Source organism: Zonotrichia leucophrys, chromosome 21, assembly GCF_028769735.1.
Source record: "Zonotrichia leucophrys gambelii isolate GWCS_2022_RI chromosome 21, RI_Zleu_2.0, whole genome shotgun sequence".
Lineage (NCBI taxonomy): Eukaryota > Metazoa > Chordata > Aves > Passeriformes > Passerellidae > Zonotrichia > Zonotrichia leucophrys.
The window spans coordinates 5,128,352-5,148,984 of record NC_088190.1 but is presented as its reverse complement, the minus strand read 5'-3'; the positions used below and the strand labels follow the sequence as shown (position 1 = coordinate 5,148,984).

Sequence of the window (20,633 nt, the reverse complement as noted above, 5' to 3'; positions counted from 1 at the left end):
AAAGAATTAGTTACTCTATTTCAGGGGAACAAAAGTAAAAGATGCAGCTTTGCCTTTGCTCTGTTGGGAGCATGAAGAGCTAACACTGCACAAAAGCTGAGCAGTGGAACAAGCAGGGTGCTCTGTACCTTCCGTGCACTCTTCCACATGTGCTTCATGTATGCATAGGTGACCTGGGGGTGCACTGTGGGCAGGGGGTGATCCAGCTGCCGAGAGGGATCCACTCCCAAGAGCAGCACAAGGGTCTTGTGGGCCAAAGCCTGCAGGAGTGGCAAAGACAAAAAGCAGGTTAGAACATAATTGTCATTGTTACTTCCAGCTCATATTGCTTCAGAATTGCCCTACACTAAAAAAGTACAGAACTCACAGAATATCACATGATAAACCACATGTCTTCCTTTGGATCAGAGCATTAGATTCTCATTTCAGAAGCCAGTAGAAAGTGTAAAGTATTTACACTATTTATTTTCTCTCTGTTTCAAGTATTTGGTGATAAATTTTGTGATGAATGTTAAAATAGGACTGTAATGTTCAACAGTGACATCACACTGTAGATGTGACTCTCTGCTCTAGCAGAGAACTATTATTAATAATCTCCAGTAGTGCATAAAGACTTCCAGTTACAGCATGCAATGAAAAATTGGCCCAGGGGCTCTCAGGTATATCAGTCCCACTAAAATAACCTTGGCTAAAAGCATGAACTTTATGCTGGTTACAATTTGACCATTTCAACAATTTCTGACTATTTCTTCCTCAGAGGAGAGCCCATCCCACCTGGGCAATGAAAGCATTTAGGAATGCTCAAGGCTGAAGCAGAACAGTATAGCAAATAATCCCAAAACCTGCAGAAGAGGACAGAGCCTGACAATGCTCACCAGCCTCCCACTCTTGCCACACAAGCTGGCATACTTGAGCCAAGTTCTCATGTCCTCATGAGGATTCACAACAAGAGATCGGACCATCAATATCCTCTGCCAGTCCTCCACGATTCGCTGACAGCCCTGAGAGGAAAAATGAGAATTTGTGAGTGTTTGGTCTCCAGTGTACTGCACAGAACCTTGATTCAGAATCTGAAGGGGCTTCCATCAAGACAGAGATTTATATATGTGCCCATAATTCACAGCAGACTGACACTGGGAACTGTCTATTGTGGCATTCACATTTTCTGGAAAAATCCCTTAGCCTGGGATTTTTCCCTTGGGAAGCTGAGAAGCCTCAGAGAAAAGGAAAACAATTCTTATCTCATTTGCTTCTCCTGTGTTGTGCTCATGTGGAATGTGTTTGGAGATTGTTTACCCACAGGTAATTGTTCCATTGGATTCTGCTGGGAGTTGTTTTCACTCTTTGGCCAATTGGGGCCAAGCTGTGTCAGGACTCTGGAAAGAGTCACCAGTTTTCATTATTATCTTTTTAGCATTGTGCAAGTATCCTTTCTGTATTCCTTAGTATAGTATAGTATTCTTTAATATAATATAGTACAATAAAGTAATAAATCAGCATTCTGACAACATGGAGTCAGATGCATTGTTCTTCCCCACCACGGGGCCCACCATGAATTTACAACAGTCTATTTCCTTAACACTGCAGTGTGTGAGGAAGGTTCAGTCCCTGACTCTCTCAATCTGCAGTCTAATGATATGCAAATGATATGCTAAGCATATCTAATGATATGCTTTTCCTCTAATGGAAAGAGGAGAAAAGCTCCTAAAGCTGAAACACATCCAAGAATCAGAAAAACTCTTCATACAATTCCAAAGTGCCTTCTCCACCTATTTTTGGTTTAAATCTCAACATGGAGATGGTAGAAAACCAAATGGTTGCAAAGATATTTTTGTCATTGCCCTTTTTCTTTGCCTTGCATGCATTCCTTTTGGAGGCTGGCACCTCTAAACTGGTTTTCTGCCAGAAATGCAGCTCCAACTGCTGTGCTGCTTGTGCAAGCATTGTCTGGTTCTTGTCTGTCTGATGGGAGAGGCACAACACTCAGAGCAGGGTGAGTCTGCATTTCAACATTCAAGGATATTACAGAGAAGCAGAATTGTGGAAGGGATGTAACAACTAAATCCATGCTTGATGTAGTGGCCAAGTACAGGTTAACAGTGTACCCAAAGTTTCTATTCAGCCAGAAACCACTTGATTTTGAAGTAAACAAAAGATTTTCCAATGACAGCAAGGACCTTAGCACCAAAGAAGTTATTCTTTCCCTTTTTCTTTTCTCCCAAGTTGAGGATTGGGAAATTAGGCAAAGCTTGTTCCCTAATACCCAAATAAACTTCTTCCAGCAGGCATTTAAAAACTATTATAAAACACCTATAAAACATTCAAGAACTGCTTGTACTGCTTTCAGGACTATAAAAAGCTATATTCAGACATTACACTTCCTGCCACTTCAGCTTCTCTACCCCAGTGGAATGGTCCTGAGCTTTTCCAGACTGGAATGCAGATGGGAGACTAAAAGCTTTGCCACAGTTTCCCAAACAGCTAAAAAATATACAGCAGCCTTTCATAAGGTGGCAGATTATAGCACAGGGAGAAGTTCTTCTTTCAGGCAGCATTTTACCTCAGTTATGCCCTTTTTAAATTTTACTCCCTTCTCTAGCAGGAATCACTCACCTCTATTTAAACAGTTTACTGTTATTAAACATTTTACTGTATCTGAGGACATTCACTTTCACTGTAGGGATGCCTCTTGTAAGGAAATAGTGTCAAATATTTCTCTGATTTAAATTTTCAGAGATACTTTGGATTTTTGATGTTTAGTGTAAGAAAGGCACAAACTTCTCTTTCAATACTGGAAAATCAACATTGCTAAAAGTCTCTTCTGAAAGGTCAAGATTAATCATAGCATCATTTAGGTTGGAAAAGACCTTTATGATTATCAAGTCCAACAATAAACCTAACACTGTCAATTCCACCACTAAGCAATGTCCCTAAATGTTACCAATCAGCTGGAAATGTTCTTGTAAGAGCTCCAAAAGGAACAGGATAATCTTTTATTTTACAAGCATGTGAATTCTCTGACCAGTTTTCCAACATTTGGAGAGAATTCACTTAAAATCCAGTCGGCAGGTAAAAAGTTCAAACTAGCTTGATCTAAACCAGTATTTCCAGATATAATCCAATACTGAGCAGCCTTGGGGATGTTACTAGTGTCTATTTTCTGTACACATCTATTTCAAGGTTTAGTTCAATCTTTTAAAGTGCCATATGAGCTGAGAACTCAGGAACATTAATTTGAGAAAATAAAAAAGCCGAAATGAAACCCCAGGCAATGAGAAGCACAGAGGAGATGGAGCACACAGCCATGTGAGCATGGATGGAAGGAGACATTTGCTGAGGCACCACACTGACTCAGAAGGAAGCTGTTCATGCCAGCCCATCAGCATCTCCATCCTGGACCTTTCCAGGGATGTACCTGCAGCCTTTCCCACCAGATCTGGCGGATGATCTCACGGCGCTCTGGGACAAGTTTGTACTGGATCACCTCTTCCAGCTCTGACAGCATCTGGCAGGATACCATGGCCTGAAGGGAAAAAATCACATTCCATCCCAATCACTGCAGAACAAATCTATCATTAAGGAGCAGTATTTTGGCATCAAAATCTTAAGTACATAGGCTACCCAATAGATAGACCAACTGCTATATGCTGGTACCTAGATGACCTGCTGATTCAAACTCATTAAATTAAATGTCAACTCTTATTGACATCCCAAATGTCAATTCTTATTTCTTTTGAGGGGTGGACCTCACTTCACTCACTTTTAGTCTGTCCCAAAGCTGCTCCTGCACAGTTGTACTTTTTATCTGCCAAAAGCCATTTAGCTTGTGGGCCCACATAGGTCTTACATTGGAGACAAGCACTACTCTGAAGTTTTATGGAACTTTTAGAGATAGTCTGAAACAGCAATGAAGGAAGGGAATGAAGGCTGACTCTCATGTTTTGTGTTGCTGAAATGGCTCCTGAGGTGTTAAAGTCTCTTTTTCCCAGCCCTGTGACTGAAGAAGAAGTTGAGATTCTTTGGCTCTGCTTTTCAAGGTTGTTTATTTTCTCTTATCTATTCCATTCTTTCTCTGACCTGCTGAGATCTGTCTGGCAGGTCGGGTTGTGGCACACTGACCACCCTTGGGGTGCTGTTGGCTTTTTATACTGAGAACTACATGTACTTTATTTACAATAATTTTCCAATACCTATCACCTATGTTAGACAGTCTGTCTCTACTCTAAACCAATCCAGAAGTGCCACCATCCCAGCAGAAGATGGAGGACAAGAAGAAGAAGGACAGGACACGCCCAGATTCCTCCATCTTGCCATTCTAAAAACCCCAAAATTCTACTTTTTCACCCTGTGACAAATTAACCATCATCCTACTCAAACTCTTGTGGCTTGTAAATCCTCACACAAAGTTGGGAATTGTTTCCATGGGTTAAAATGGAAGGCAGAGGTGTTTTTGACTCTGTGCCAAGGTCTCTGAGCCCCTTGCCAGGGTCTGGAGTCCTCCAGGGCAGCCAGAGGAGTTCCTGGGTTCTGAGAGCTGCACTCACCCCATAGGCTCGACTGTAGCTCTCTCCTGCCATGGCAGTCAGCTCAGCATCCAGCAGGTCTCTGGCTTTGTCAATGCACTGAAACAGAAGAAGATTTTGGGGTTAAGGTAGTGTGTGCTTTATCTAGAGTCAGCTCCTGAAGCTGCTGCTCCATCTCATGAACAAAGCTGGCATTGCTCTCACTTTGCTCTCTCTGGGAAAGGATCCTATAAATAGAAAGATTTGACAGGAAAACAGTGGCCAGGGCATAGATAAGGGAAGCCAAGGACCTTCATTCATCACCTGCACAGTTTGAAGTTTTGCTTCCTAGACAATCAAAGTTTGCAGTATTTCTAATCCTACTGTGATTGTAGAGATCATCATTAACAACATTGGTGGAGGAAAGGTTCACATTTGAGTGTAAAAGAGCCTAAAGAAATGTCTCTTGATACCACACAATGCAAGAAAATAGCTCTCACTGTTTTACATAACCCAACAGGATTTTATGAATTTTACAGGACAGCAAATTTCATTCCTCATCCTCAAACTAAGACAGGCTCTTCAAGCATGAAATAAATCCTGCTCTAGTTCTAGCCATTATATAATCTCTCACCTATAGCTTTTCCTGTTCAAAATGTTAAAGGTTAATCACAAACTTTACCTTTTTGAATGCCTGGTTAATTTTACTGTGCACATCATCCAAAAATCTATCTATGGGTTTTGACAGCACAGATTGAATTACTCCTTTATCTAAGCTGGCAAGCCAGCACAGAATTTTGAGAAATGGGACTTGAGCTTCCTTGGAAAGTAAACAACACGTTTCACATCTACAGAGTCACCCTGCAAATCTTATTTGTGACAAACAAGCATTACAAATACAATCATTATAAATACAAATATACAAGCTCTGTTTAATAGACTCATTCCTGACCTTGGTACCTCAATTTAAGATTTCAGATTTATCAGTGCTACCAGAAAAAATTAAGATTATTGTACATTATATAAATGAGCACTTCACTGAAAAAGCTGTAAGAGACAGAAGTGCACAAAAATCCATTAGGAATCATACAGGTGTCTCAGGCATTCCTGGAAATTTATAATTAATGCCTTTAGAACAGAACCTCTGCTGAGATAATCCTTGTGTCCTGCCTGTCTAGAAAAGAGGCACAGAATAAAAGAAGCCAAAAAATGACAGAGGAATTCTAAAGTTCTACAGCACTGAACCACTACTATCTATCAACACATTCACTGCTATGTTTCTGGAAATATCTATCACCCAGGTCTAATATATCCATGAAAAACACATTATTGGGCAATTCATAAATTATAGCCAACTGATTTATTACAGCCTGTTCTTCCATGAAACTCTGTAGCCTAGAACATCTTAAACCAAATTTTGGGCTCCCAATAAAGAGGATAATTACTTGCTGAGCCAGTGAGAAAAGGTCCTGATGCAGCGCCAGCACAGCCCTGTAGAAAGCACCATCGTGGGTGTCCCTGGGGATCATGCAGGTGTATTCCTCCATGCTGTCCCACTGACCTGCAGAGACACAGAGACCCTCAGCAACAAACAGCTTCCTCTGCAGTGTGGGGGCAGAACAGATCTATGATAAAATGCTCAGACATCCATGCCTAGGCCTGGGTGCTGTGTGGTACTTTTGCATTTCAGTCAGCTCTCCAACAGCTTGTCTTTGGTAGGGACACTGTTATATACATAAACATACACACAGCTACAGACAAGAAAAAAAGCATTTTTCTCCTAGACAAATTGTTATCCTGGTGGAAAAGGTTCTTTCATTCTTTGTGATGAAACAATTCAAATTCTGACACTTCCAGAACATTTGGATGAATGAATGCCTTACAAAGCAAATTATTAATTTTTCTCAGCAAAGGCTGGCAGAGAGCAAGTGATCCATCAGCCTCTCTAGAAAATATCTTGCTAACAACACAAATGGACATTTGGATCACTATGGATTTATTCACTTAAGATTGTCTGCTCTGCAGACATAACCTCTAAAATGTTCTGCAGATAATGTTCTTGTTCTGAATAAGAATTTGCCACAAATCTGAGAAAGTATTTTAATCTTATTTCCAGCCTGAGTTCTGTTCAGTGCAAAGCCAAGCAAAAGTGAAAATTTAAGCAATCAATTATCTGCTCTCTCTGTTACTGGAGACCACAATGGGAGACTTGATGTAAATCCAATTTTTCCAAAGGACTTCCATATGGAATGACACTTGTCACATTCATATTTTCTGAAAAATCCCTTTGCCCAGGGTTTTTCTCCTGGGAAGCTGAGAAGCCTCAGAGAAAAGGAAAACAATTTTTATCTCATTTGCTTCTCCTGTGTTGTGCTCACATGTGGAATGTGTTTGGAGATTGTTTACCCACAGGTGATTGTTCCATTGGATTCTGCTGGGAGTTGTTTTCACTCTTTGGTCAATCAGGGCCAAGCTGTGTCAGGACTCTTTACAGAGTCCCAAGTTTTCATTATTACCTTTTTAGCCTTCTGTAAGTGTCCTTTCTGTATTCTTTAGTATAGTTTAGCATTCTTTAATATAATATAAATACAGTATCTTAAAATCTTTAATATAATATAAAAACAGTATCTTAAAATAATAAATTAGCCTTCTAAGAACGTGGAGTCAGATTCATCATTCCTTCCTGCCACAAGGGTCCCCCCACAAATACAACACACACTTCATTTCCCAATGTAAATAATGTGGTTACTTGATGTTGCTTTTTCCTGTATTCTGCAGTTCTGAAATAAGTTAAATCTATCTGTGCTTGCCCTCATGGGCTGGTGCAGGCCAGCACAGGAGGATGCCTTACCTAAGCCCCAAGCAGCAGCAGCAGCCATCCTGGCCATCTTAGCTTGAGTCTCATCATTCACCTGGGTCCACTTTTCACAGCATTGCTGGTGGAGCTGCCCCCTAAGAAGAATCCACAATTTCTGATCAGCAAAAAGGCTCTTCCAAGAATTCTGCCTCATTGAACAACCACTTCCCACTGATAAGACAACAACCAGTCCCACTGTTCTTTTTATACTGAGTGGAGAATGGGATTTGACTTCTCTGGTCAGTCTGATGGCAAATATCCTATCATCAGAAAATAATTTCAAGGTACACCTATGTTTTGAAAATACACATCCAAAGAGAAGTTTGCATTTGTTCCTCAGTGACTGTTAATGCCTGCTTTAAAATTGGACTCATAATGTCAGTTTGTAAATACAGAAAAAAAATTCTCAAGAAAATGAACAATTCCCCACCAAAAAAAGGATGCTTCAAATTTTTGTGTCAGTAGAAGAAACATGATATGGATAGCTTGGGCATGGCTCCTACTAGCAAACATTTTGAATGAACACATCAAGTCTGAAGACAAAGACTGAAGAATGAATGTGGCTGTAACCTCATAGGAAGACTTGTCATGGCAGGATCTCAGAGGGCATCTGAGTCTTTCATCTCCAGTGGAGAGGAAGCATCAGGATTTTTTATATTATTTCTTTCAAATCAGCTGTGAATGCTGCACTAATAGAACCAATTACCCTGGGTGTTGCAGTTCCAGGATTTCTCAGGCTGGATACTCTGTAGCAGTGAAACAGCTGCCAACTGTGAGGGAGCACAGCTTGCTTTCCCTGCTGTTATCCTCTCCCCTCCCAAAAAGGGAGAGGAGTTATTCAAACAGAACCAATGGGCTGCCACAGGCAAGACAGTAATTCTGACAGCTTAATGGCCCAGGAGGGAAAAAAACCCCAAAGCAAATGTAAAGCCAAACCAAACCTAGCAACAGCAGTAAAGCAGGACCTCATAGATGCTGATAAAACACCATGGGTCCTACAGGAATAACTGTGTGAGGAGACAAATGGCTAAGAGTGTTTTGGGTGTACTCTAAAATATCACAGCAGAGTACTGAAACGGTGATGCTGCACAATAATTCTCGATTATCTGCCTCATCCTGTGAAGCAGACTCCAGCAGCACAGGCAGTCAGGTTGAATGCTACTGAAGAGAACCAGCAGCCAAACCATGGAATCTCGGGCTCAGGATGACATCTCCAGAGTCAGCTGCAGGGCAGCAGACAGCACTTTGCAAAAGCATTTCTGAATTGTAAAAACACCTGCACAGAGCTGGAGTCCAGTCCCACAAGAGAACTTGGAGACTCTGATTGCTGTCATCACTACAGACTACCAATATATTCATGATATTATCTCCAAGAGAAGAAAATTGTCCTTTTGTTGTTCCATAGATTTGTTGCTGATGCATGAATAAGTAAGAGGTTCAGAAAGGACACAAATACACATCCTGCAGGGGGGAAAAAATTCTTCAAATCGCTGTTGAGAACAGGCTACTTGTATAAAAGCTGACTGAGGAATGCCCAGTAAGAGGACCTAAATTCCTTACTAGAAAAGCTACACCCTGTATGTCTCACCCTTATTTAGAAACAAAAAACCAGAAAAATGCTGCCAGAATTATGTTTCTCAAGCAGCTCTGTTCCTAGCAGTAAAATGACTTTAGTGAAGAGGAATCTCCTCACTGTGGTGCCATCCCCTGGGTTCATGTCAGGACCCATCAGGAGACAGTTTGTCACAGGCAAAGCTCAGTAGAAAGGCGGAACCTGGATGAACCCACACCTGCCCCTGGCTACAGCTGCACGCCACAGTGAGCAGGGTGCCTTCTCCAATTATCTTCTTTTAATTAAATAGCCAGAAAAAACAGAAGCCCCCAGTTAAGTAGCAAGCTGGAAGTCACCAGCAGCTCACCCTGTCACAAACACTGACTGGAATCAGTTTTGTGTTGACAACAGAGGTTTGACACAAAACTTGAAATACTAAATGTCCACAAAGACAAGGCTTAAAAATACTGAAAAAGACTGGTAAGGAAAACCTCATCCTTCTACAAGGCATTGGTCTGACACTGAATAAACACAGAATGGTGACGTTTGAATCAGAGTTTAAAAAGGAGGGTCACAATGAGCTGCTTTTATGATTCTTTCTGACAAGTTCTGCTCAGTTAATGTTTCCTCTATCTACAATATGCAATGTTTTCTCTGTCTACAATATTTAATGTTTCCTCTATCTAGAGTTAATGTTTCCTCTATCTACAATGTCTTTCTCTGTTATAAATGGGGTTGACCTGATGATAAGATTGCAGATTCTCTTCCAGAAAAACCTTAACTCACCAGATGGCCAGTCCCAAAAGGCTCAGAGATGTCATTACTGATTCTGACTTCAATGAACAAAGTGAGATGCCACACAAATACTCAAAGTAAGTGGGAGTAAACAGGAATTCAGGCAAAAAATTTGCACCTGCAGACAGCATCCAGAGGACACAAAGACACCATTTTCCTTGGTCTTCAGGCATTTCCCCTCTTACCATTCCCCAAGTGCTTCCAAGCACCGCATCCGTCCCAGCATCAGCTCAGGATCATCTTTGTTTGTGTCCATCTTCTTGTCATAGGCCACCAGAGCATCTTCCCATTCGTGAAGCTTTTCATACCAGGTAGCTTGGATTTCCTAAGGGAAGGGGAAAAAAAAGTAAAAATAAACAGCAGGGTTAATGTTGATCATTCTGTATTAACTACCACAGCTTTTCCTAGGAAATTCTGTGTCTGTGCTGGTCACTTCATTCTGAATAACCTCAGGTGTCGCAGACATTTTTTCATAGAAATCCTTTCTTTCACATTTGTCCATCTTCTGGGAAGCAGAGCCCCAGAAGAAGAATGTAAACAAATTGTTATCAGCTGCTGTGAAATGTAGCAGTGCCCCTGTGATTGGCTCATCTTCCATGTGTACCATTAAAGGCCAATCACAGGAGCAGCTCAGGGACAGATTCCCTGGACACAGAACTTTGTTATTCATTCCTTCTATTCTATTCTTAGCTGAGCAGCTCTCTGCAACTTCTCTTCTTATTCTTTTTAGTATAGTTATAATGTATTATATATCATATAGAAATAAATCAAGCCTTCTGATCAAGAAACAAGATTCTCGTCCTTCTCTCACCCCAGTGACCGTCTAAGGGCGCTGTAATACTCAGGGACTTCTGTGACACAGAGAAGAGCCTTGAGCTAATGAGAAAACTGGAATCCTGGCACTGCCCCACCTGCCCAGAAATGAATAAAGTTCACCAGAGGGATTAATCCAACATCATCCCCTCACTCAGTGCCACTGAAACACCAGATCAGCCACTGAAACACCAGATCAGCAGCTGGTGCTTTCCTTTTTGGAGAGGTAGAGTGAGTGGAACAGGAAAAAGGGTAAATCTATAACATATTCCACTTCCCATTGCTGCACATACCTGCATTCAAACAAGAAAAACAGCCCTGTGTTCAGGAATGGAATGACCAACTAGAAAAAAAGGCCAAACTTTGCATCTGGCTACTGCTAGGCAATTACTTAACATAGCAGGCACAGAATTGAAGTTGGGGCCCAATCACACCCTTCACAATGGAAGGCAATGGTTTGTAGCAAAGCCATTAAAAGTTAGCCAAGCAATGATCCCTACCAGTTAAACCCTTTTCTTCAGTCTTTCTTTCTAGATTTTGTTTCTCATTTTGAAGAAATAAAATGCCTTAATTTATTTCCATGCTTTTCTCTGCCAGTGTTTTTCTGCTCAGTCTTTGGCAGCTCCTGTCTTGACATGGGCTGCAGAGCAGATTATTTTCCCAGACCTGTGGGCAGGGTCACTATAAACCACAATTTGCATGCCAGGTCTTCCACTCAGCCCTTTAAATTCTCAGCAAAGTCATATTTCAATTAAGTCCCTGAAAGTAGAGCTCACAGCTCCTCTTAATTTCTTTTCTTTTAATTTCAATTCTGGCAAGCTCTGTGCTTTGAACTACATTTACTGCTGGACTGTTGCTGCTGAAGAGTGAAGTCAGAGTTAGGTAATGCAGAACTTTGCTCCATCCACCCAAGGAATTATAAGAAGCTGCAAAGATGTTTTGAAGTCTGTACTTCTCCCAGAAAGGTCAAAACCACACATAATCCTACACCAGAGGGTTTCCACCATTTTGTGCTTCTACCTGGTTCCCACTTTCTGGTGGTCGCTATTAAGAGAGGCTGATCTACTGTGCTTCCAGGGCTGCCTTCCTTTTCCTAATTATCCTAAAACTCTGCAGTAATTACCACTGCAAAATCATCTTTTTTACCAGGAGAGCATAGGTGGTTTGGTCTTTGAACACAAATTAAATGACTGATAAAATGAGAAGAAATAATAAAAGGTACATCATTCTGAGAAAGACATACAACAAATACAAAATGGGTTATTTGATTTTGGTGAGGGACTGGTTAACTTGCTATTCTAAATAATACCCATGAACACTTTTGAGAGAGAGTAGAGGTTAATTTACATTAAATCTTTATCTTGAGGGTGTTGATGCAGTTTCTCAAATCCTTTAAGCTTAGAACAAGAACTCCCTCCCTTCCCAGCTTATCCTAAATAAAAGGACTTGTGTCATCAAGTTGCTGGTTGCTCACAGCTGCATTTAGTACCAACAGCAGCTGCAAAATTCTCCTCCAAGTCAGCTTTTTGCAGCCCTCCCTGTACCCAGCATTTGCTGCAAAGTGCCCACTGAACATCCCTGTAAGCAGCCTTTCTTTAGAACAGAAAAGAACTAAGAAAAAAAGACTAAAAAAAAGAAAGACTTAAAAAAAACTAAAGAAAGCCCCTATAAAGGCCTTTCTTTATGAACAATGAAATATTTAAACAGAAATAGAGCCTTGATGTGATTGATTGAGAAAACACACCCTCACCCACCAAAAAACCCAGTCCAGAAAGCATAAAAACACAAGAAGTGGATTATCCAGCAGGACTCACCAGCTCCCCAAAGTGCTTCATGGCATATTCCAGCACACCAGCAGCTGCTTCTGGCTGTTGGAGTTTATTGTTAATGCTGGAAAGGGAGGAAAAAAAAAAGATGATTTAACACAATTGGCATATTAGGGGTTGGTAGAAACTTCTACTTGATAACACCAAGGTCTAACATTTAGAATTACCAATGGAACACTCTTTTTGTTTAGACTTCCACACAAATTAAACAATTAAACTACATAAGGCACATGATGACCATATGTTTTCAAAACACACATTCTCTGCACACAATCTGAAGACTTTTTACAGAAAATAGAGATGGTATATTTATGATTATCAATTCTATGTAACAGCCTGCATAGACAGAAAAATAGCTGCCAATAATTTTAAAGGCATGATTTTTCAAGCTGTACTTAAGAGTTTTACAGTACTAACTTAGACTCCTAACTCCTCCAAAAATCAATAAAGCAGGAAACAGTCTATATCATCAAAATAGCTGACAAATGTCACCAGGAAATTACATAAAGTGTGCAACCCAAATTTCAGTTTCACATTTCACACAAAGCCTCTGCACTGGCACTTTCCTTTTGCTGGTTTTCAAGAACATGCCAGCAACTGCTGCCATCACAGCCAATCCTCAGTGTGTACCAGGGAAGCACTTGTGTTGCAAGGCCTGCTGAATTTTATGAAGCACAAGCAAATAGGCTGCTCTTGAATCTGATTCTCTAGCTCATGATGTGCAGCTATTCCCTGAAATAATTTCTATTTCACATTTGTTTTCTTATTTTATTATCGGGATGGCTCCATGACTTCCCCCTTATAAGAGGGCAGGGGATCAATAAAGAGAAGCAAATCTAAAGTATTGAAGGGAGTAATACACAGAGAAAAAAGGGGAAATTTTTCAAATGTTTGCTAAATTTCTTCTGTCTCTGGAAGCCTCCTTTCCTGACAAGAATCAAGCTCCCAGACATACTCTGGGTATCTGTGAAGGTTATGTAAAATACTCCTGGATATTGGGCCTTTGGATTGGTTGAACTAAAATCAGATTTATCCACAATCACAGTTCAAGATGACTGGCACCCAACAACAGGAAGCACCTAAAACAGGTCCATGCCATTTTTTAAACAAAATAGTCCACACTAACTCCAGCTCGTTTCCCAAGGGAAAGCTTGGCAGCAGCCACATGGAAGTGATAAATGGCTGTCACATTTCATGAGCTGATGACTTAAAAAAGAGCCATTGGCAGGCACATTCCAGCACGTCAGACAGTTCATTACTTCCAAGTTGTCTTTCTTGACAACACTTCCTGACAAAATGGACCGTTTTCTTTTATTATCTGACAATTAGCAATGCTCTTCTGCCACTTCCTGGTGCACTCAATTACTCCTTTTGTTTCTTACTTTCTTGACTGTCCAAAGCAGAATTCACTGTCTCAAATCTATTTATGGTTAGGTTGAAGCAAAGGGAAGAAAAAGATGGGGAGGGAAAGGAGAAAGACTTTGATTTATAAGATAAGAATAGACAGCAGTAGCTGTTAATAATCATAAATTACTCTCCTGTAACAAATTATCTACACCACAGTGAGCAGTGACAGGTAATTTTGTGGACTAGGATAAGCCTCTGTGAAAAATGTGTATTTTATGATTGGCTTTTTGCAAATATTAAAATGAATATGATATGTGTTATGTTAGAAAGTTATGCTGTGTTAATTTTCTTAAGTAGTGTGTTAAATATAGTTTTGGGTGATAACATAATGTTAAAATAGAAACTATGCTATGTAGGATAATTTTTTACAGAAAGGACTCACACTGAGATAGCAGCCACAGGGCACCTGAATCTTTCAGAGAAAGAGAATTTATTGCTCCATTATCAGGAGAAATGAACTTCTTCCTGCCTCACTCAGCCCTGAAGATGCTGTCAGGATTCAGAGGAAGAAGCTGACACTGCCCAGACAGAATCCTGTGTTTGAATGGAATTTATGCATCATGGATGAGCTGTATGAATATGCAACAGGCTGTTGTTTCTAAGGGTTAATCCTCTGTTAACGTGGGTCCTTTTTCGGGCTTATTTTGCCCAGAAAGAGGTACCCAGATGTCCCTCTTTGTTTCTATTGTCTCATATTGTCCTAATTCAAATTGTCCAAATTATTATTACTCTAATAACATTATTATTTTTATAACAATTTATTACTATTGAACTTCTAAAATTTTAAAAACAAGTGACATTTTTCACAGTCTCTGGCTGGGATAAGCCTCTCCCAGCAGCCGCTTTTCCCTGAGCTCAGGACCATTTCTGCAAAAGCAGTAAATGTTGGGACTCCTTGCTCCTGGGGCATTCGTATTTTCTGGAAAATCCCTTCACCCAGGACTGTTCTCTTGGGAAACTGAGAATCCTCAGAGAAAAGGAAAACAATTCTTATCTCATTTGCTTCTCCTGTGTTGTGCTCATGTGGAATGTGTTTGGGGATTGTTTACCCACAGGTGATTGTTCCATTGGTTTCATGTGAGTTGTTTTCACTCTTTGGCCAATCAGGGCCAAGCTGTGTCAGGACTCTGGAGAGAGTCAGGAGTTTTCATTATTACCTTTTTAGCATTCTGTAAGTATCCTTTCTGTATTCTTTAGCATAGTTAGTTTAGTATTCTTTAATATAATATAGTATCATAAAATAATAAATCGGCTTTCTGAGAAGATGGAGTCAGATTCATCATTCCTGCCTTCATTGGGGCACCCCAGAAATACAATACACTCCCAGCCTGTTTTGTATACACACCATTTTGTTGTAGTGTGTTGTTAAGTTTCTTGTGTTATTCCCCCAATTTATGTATTGTTCTCCCCTATTATGTGTAAAATGGTTTCGTTCGAAACCAGGGGAGGAGCAATTACATATCGGCAACTATGAATAGCGGTTACTATAGCAACTTAGCTGACAGGCTAGCAGTGGCTGGAAAAACTGGGGGAACGAAACCATTTTACACATAATAGGGGAGAACAATACATAAATTGAGGGAATAACACAAGAAACTTAACAACACACTACAACATCATTTTAACCTGGTGCATTCAAAACACACATTAAGAAAATAAAACATTCTGTCCTTTCCTTCTCTTCCACCTTCCTTCCATGAAGGCACAGCTCCTGTCCCTGCAAACTTCAGCAATCTGTGCCCAAACAGAATCTCCCTCAATGTCACAACACTCCTAAAAGCACCACAGAGCTGTTTTCCAGCCACCATGCTGGAGACTGAACAGAAACAAAAACACTGCAGAAAAGCATCCAGGCATTCAGAAAAGGCCCTGAGGGCTCCTATCCCAGCCAGGCAGAGCTGCCAGGGGTTTTCAGCCTGCTGGAAATCAGGGCAGTTTACTGGATTAGAATCAAGGGGATGGATTCCTCCTTGCATCGGGAAAAAGATAATTACAAAATTAAAGGATTAAAGGAGAAGGTGGGAAAACATCTCTCAGATGTGAGACAGAGAGAGCCAATGCTATTGGCTAAGCTGCTGGACAGTAATTCCAGTCTTTGTTTACTCACAGATGTCCTTGCAATTATTCCTAGCTCAGAATAATGTTAAGTTTAATATTAAAGGAAAAGTTCTGCTGTTCTCCATATCCACTGAGGGAAGAACATATTTATCAGTTCATTTCTAAAAAGCTAGAAAAAACTCCACCACTGTGTTCTACTTGGCAGGAGGGTGTAAAAGAACATTTTTAGGGCATTTAGAACATTTTAGAAGTTTTTAGGTATAGGTTTGGTAGGGCACTGGTAAGATCTCCCAGGAAACACCCAAGAATTCACCTCTACTGCCTGCTATGGGCCAGCAGAGCCTTCTAGTACCAACACTCAAGGGAAAAATTTTAAAATTATGTCTTTTCAATGCTAACAAACTTACTAAAATATACTGAAGCTATTTCAAGACAGCCCCATGCTTGCAAGTGGGAGACCACAGAAATAACAAGACTTCCTAAGTCATATCTAGACTTAAAAGTCATAACTAGACTTTGATATACTTTGAACTAATGCACTAATTTCAGTGCTTAATACCCATTTCATTTCACATTTTATTCAATAAACAAAGTGATTAGCAAAACCAACAAAACAACACAAGACCCTTATACTCTAAATGAGCATAAATCAGTTGCAAAATTAAATCTTATCACTAAAGTTTGGTATGAGTTCAGCTCACTGCATAATTAATTATTCAGAACAATATAATTTAAATTTCCCCCCCTGTTTATTAAACAGTATTTGTATTGTAGTCAGAATCATGTCCAACCCTGACCTGTTTGGAGCACTTGATCATGATGAGTGGGACATTAAAATGAGTGGGATATTAAAATGTAAACAAGCCTCCTGATGAAAAACATTTTCCAATTGCTACATCAGTCTATCCCTGTAAAGAGTGACTACCCTTGACAAACTTCCTAATACAAAAATTCTGGTCAAAAAATTTAAATCTTCAAATTTTCTTAGTAGTGAAAAGCTAAATAAACTTACTGCTTGATTATTAAGATATCAAAACTGTAGAGGTTACATGTACACTGAGCTAGAATCACAAAAAAAGAACAATACTTAAGAGAAATATATTCCTATTGCTTGGATATTTAAAGGTTATTTTAACAGAAAGCAGAGATGAACTGGGAATCAAAATCCAACCTCACAGCAATGATTTACCTGAATTGGTGATTTACCAGCACCAAACCTGCCACACTCATCAGCATTGGTTGGGAAATCTTAAAATTGGAGAAATCTTAAATTGGAAAACCAAAAGAACACCAACTTTATTGTGTTTAGTGGGAAGAGAACACAAATTATGGGCTTTTCTCAAGGAATAAATGTGTAATATTTACTAGAAATGTTCTTTTTTATACCATCCTGGGAGCTTTCCAGTCTTCCATTCTCTTTGATATTGACAATATTCTCTGTCACTCAAAATATATTAAATTTTCAAGAACTCAGAAGCAAGCAGACTTTCCTCATCTTCTCATAAAAATTAGAAGAAGAAACCTTTTATTTTAATAGAGCCTTTTCAAGCAATCCCAAACTTATCCATGAGGGAGCACACACATTTCCTATTGCCAGAAAGCATCCCAAACATAACAAAGAAACTTTATTTTTGCAATAAAGCAACTTGTATGCAGAATCTAGACAAGCAGATAACATCTTATTTTTTTCAGTCTCCTCAAGTTTGCTTAGAAAGATTCTCTAATATGGCAGATTTTACCAGATTCAGCCAAGCTTGTTTTTATTTCTGAACAATTGCTGAGAGCTGCTTCTAGGATTGGAAGGCACTGCTGCTTTGTGAGACTTGGGGGAACAGATAATCCTCTGGCAAAAGGAATTGGTTTGGATGGCCATTTCTCCCCAGTTTTATGATTTATTTATTTGTCTTGAGGCATCCCCCAGTCCCTGACTCAAGAAATCTCAGAAAACCAATGCATGTCCATCATGCCACTGAAAAGAATTATCATTCTGGGAACAAATATGTTTGAGAAACTAGAAAAGAAATGAAAAAAAACTTGAAAAGAAATGTTTTCAATAGAGTTGTGGTGATTGAGAGCTTCCAGGCCAGAGCAGCCCCTCTGGCTTCCAACAAGGAGACACCACATTGCACATAGTCATCAAAATTCCCAATCTTCATATAAATGCTTGCAAGTCAAATAAAAACATTCATCAGCTTTTATTTGAAAGAAAAAAAATCATCATCAGAAAGAAAAATATCAGTGAAAAATGTTACAATAAATATCTTAGCTAACCCTGCTGCTCAGGCTGCAAAAGGAATCACTTATTGTATCATCTATTTTTTATAAGCCAAAAATCAGAGAAGAAAATAATTGTTAACTAGGATATTTAGCAAAAAAAGGTGAAACACAGAGCCAGTCTTTGTGTATTGGTTATGCAAAGAAGGAAGGCCTTAAATAAAAAAGAAATCCCAAAAGAAAGCAGAAGTAGCAGTGTTTTGTTTCTTATCAAGCCCTCTCTCCTGTTCCACCTGTCCCATATAATTTCAGAGATTTACAACACAACTTCAGAGATTTACAACACAATCCTCATTTAAAATAAAACCATAAATGTTTTTATTTGAGCATAAAGCTATAGCAGAGTAAATGCTGGAGCATTTATGAGCATCTCCAAAGCCAAAGGTGAGCAGTTTCACACTCCTGGGAGGGAAAAGCAGAACAGAACAGTGTGGGCTCCATAATGGGCCAGCTGAGAGCCTTTGCCACCTCAGCAAGCACCAGGAATTCCAGATTTAAGATTTGCCAGATGCATATTAAAGGTTTGCAAGGAATGGCTACCAAATAAATAGCCACAGGGCACTGAGCTTTTCTTCTTGTCTCAGCTTTGCATGCACCTGCCAGAACAGCTTCGAGAGAAGGCAAGCATTTAAACTCACCTCCAATTTAATCTGGCCCTCCAGGGACAGGAGAAAACTGGTTCTAATCAAGTAATAATGATATTTTTGAATTTAGTAACATCAATCAACATTATAAACACATGGCACATACAAATTGAAACCATGATTAGCCTCAGTTCTCCCAATCACTTCAGAATTACATCATGAGTGAAGTCAAAAAGGATTTGTCTCATGTTCTGGACTTTATGATCTTGTGGTTTTAGCTATCATGTACCACAGTATTCCCACATACAAAATAGAATGGAGGAAAATGAGGGTGATGGATTTCAGGCCAAATAATGATGCTCAATTTCTCCATCACTATTGGGGAAAGGAAAGAACAGGAACCACTCAGTAATCATGGAACTGATTTCTCCCCAGCTGTGCCCCAAACTTTACCTCTTTACAAAATGTACCAGGATCCTGAATTCAAATCAAAAGTAGAAGAGTACAGAACAGCAGAATAACTTTTGTCAGCTCCAACTACTGACCTAACCTGAAAATTACTCCCATCCACCTGTAGCTATTGCTACCTCAGTAGCAATATTCCCCATATTCAGCTCTCCATGAAACTGGGAAAGACCCATCTTTCAAATATCCATAAAGAAGTCAAATTCCACCAAGGCTGATATCTCTGCCAAGGGATGTCTCTGCCCAAATCTCTTTGAATGTTTTCTCTAAAATAATGACAGATGGGAAGATTTGTGCTTTTCCATTCCTGCACAATATGTCTGTTGTCACTCTCTTACACAGAACAAAGTATTCTCTTTCAAAACAGGTAAATCAAAGATGGTTTGCATTTGGATATACAAATTAGAAGCTGAATCCAAAATAAAACCCTGACTTATTTCCAATTAGTTTAGAGGAGGGATTTGGAGGCCTTTTTGTGGTGTTTTGTAACATGTGTGTTCAACTGAATCTTGGATCCTTTCAAAATTTGTATAAAGAGGGAATGCATGGACCTACAAGTGGCTCCCCTCTTCCACATCTGTCCCAGACAGGAGAGTTATGGTGTGGATTGAAGTCCTGGGGGGTGTCAGCAGGGTGGCCTTTTGGGGCAGAGAAGCAGAGTCTGGCCTGTCCTATTTTCTGTTCCAACTTTGACAAAAACATGTTTCTCATCTCAGGAAGCCGGTGAAGAATTTGCCTCTGGGAATCACAGAAGCTCCAGCTGGAAGAGGGCTCAGACAGGATTAGAGGCAGAACAAAAAGGTCAGGCTTTCATCTGTGTGCAGTGGCACTTTCTGGTCTGAAGTATAAAAAGCAATTTTGCTATGGAAGGTTTCTGGAATGTCCCTGACAAAAATTGACTGAAGCCCATGGTCTGCTCTGGAGGTGCCCTGTGTGCTTTAAACAAATTGTACTTTATGTCTCTGGCAATATCTCAGCTCACCAATCCCACAGTGGCTGACACAACAGACTCACTTGTTTTCTCCTGGGCACAGCACACAGGCTGCCAGTCACCCACAAGACAACTGATTTCTTGGAGAGCTCTAATTCTGATCTCCTCATAAAGATTCCCTCTTCCTTCTTATGAAAATTCAGGTTTAGGCTTTCATCTGTGTGCAGTGGCACTTTCTGGTCTGAAGTATAAAAAGCAATTTTGCTATGGAAGGTTTCTGGAATGTCCATGACAAAAATTGACTGAAGCCCATGGTCTGCTCTGGAGGTGCCCTGTGGGCTTTAAACAAATTTTTCTTGCATATCTCTGGCAATATCTCAGCTCACCAATCCCACAGTGGCTGACACAACAGACTCACTTGTTTTCTCCTGGGCACAGCACACAGGCTGCCAGTCACCCACAAGACAACTGATTTCTTGGAGAGCTCTAATTCTGACCTTCTCATAAAGATTCCCTCTTCCTTCTCTAAGAAAATTCAGGTTTAGGCTTTCATCTGTGTGCAGTGGCAC

At 40.0% G+C, this 20,633-nt stretch overlaps 1 protein-coding gene across 1 annotated transcript in view; it reads right to left on the bottom strand.

Moving 5' to 3' along the window:
* The window catches only part of MTOR (mechanistic target of rapamycin kinase), a 73,547-nt gene that overhangs the window by 19,904 nt on the left and 33,010 nt on the right, over nt 1-20,633 (bottom strand). Inside the window, exons 29-36 of the mRNA XM_064730460.1 lie at nt 12,334-12,409; nt 9,892-10,031; nt 7,354-7,454; nt 5,948-6,063; nt 4,545-4,622; nt 3,416-3,523; nt 876-1,001; nt 129-260 (exon numbers count right to left, since the gene is read on the bottom strand). Of these exons, the coding sequence (XP_064586530.1) occupies nt 129-260; nt 876-1,001; nt 3,416-3,523; nt 4,545-4,622; nt 5,948-6,063; nt 7,354-7,454; nt 9,892-10,031; nt 12,334-12,409 (877 nt within the window). The remainder of the gene's footprint in view (nt 1-128; nt 261-875; nt 1,002-3,415; nt 3,524-4,544; nt 4,623-5,947; nt 6,064-7,353; nt 7,455-9,891; nt 10,032-12,333; nt 12,410-20,633) is intronic.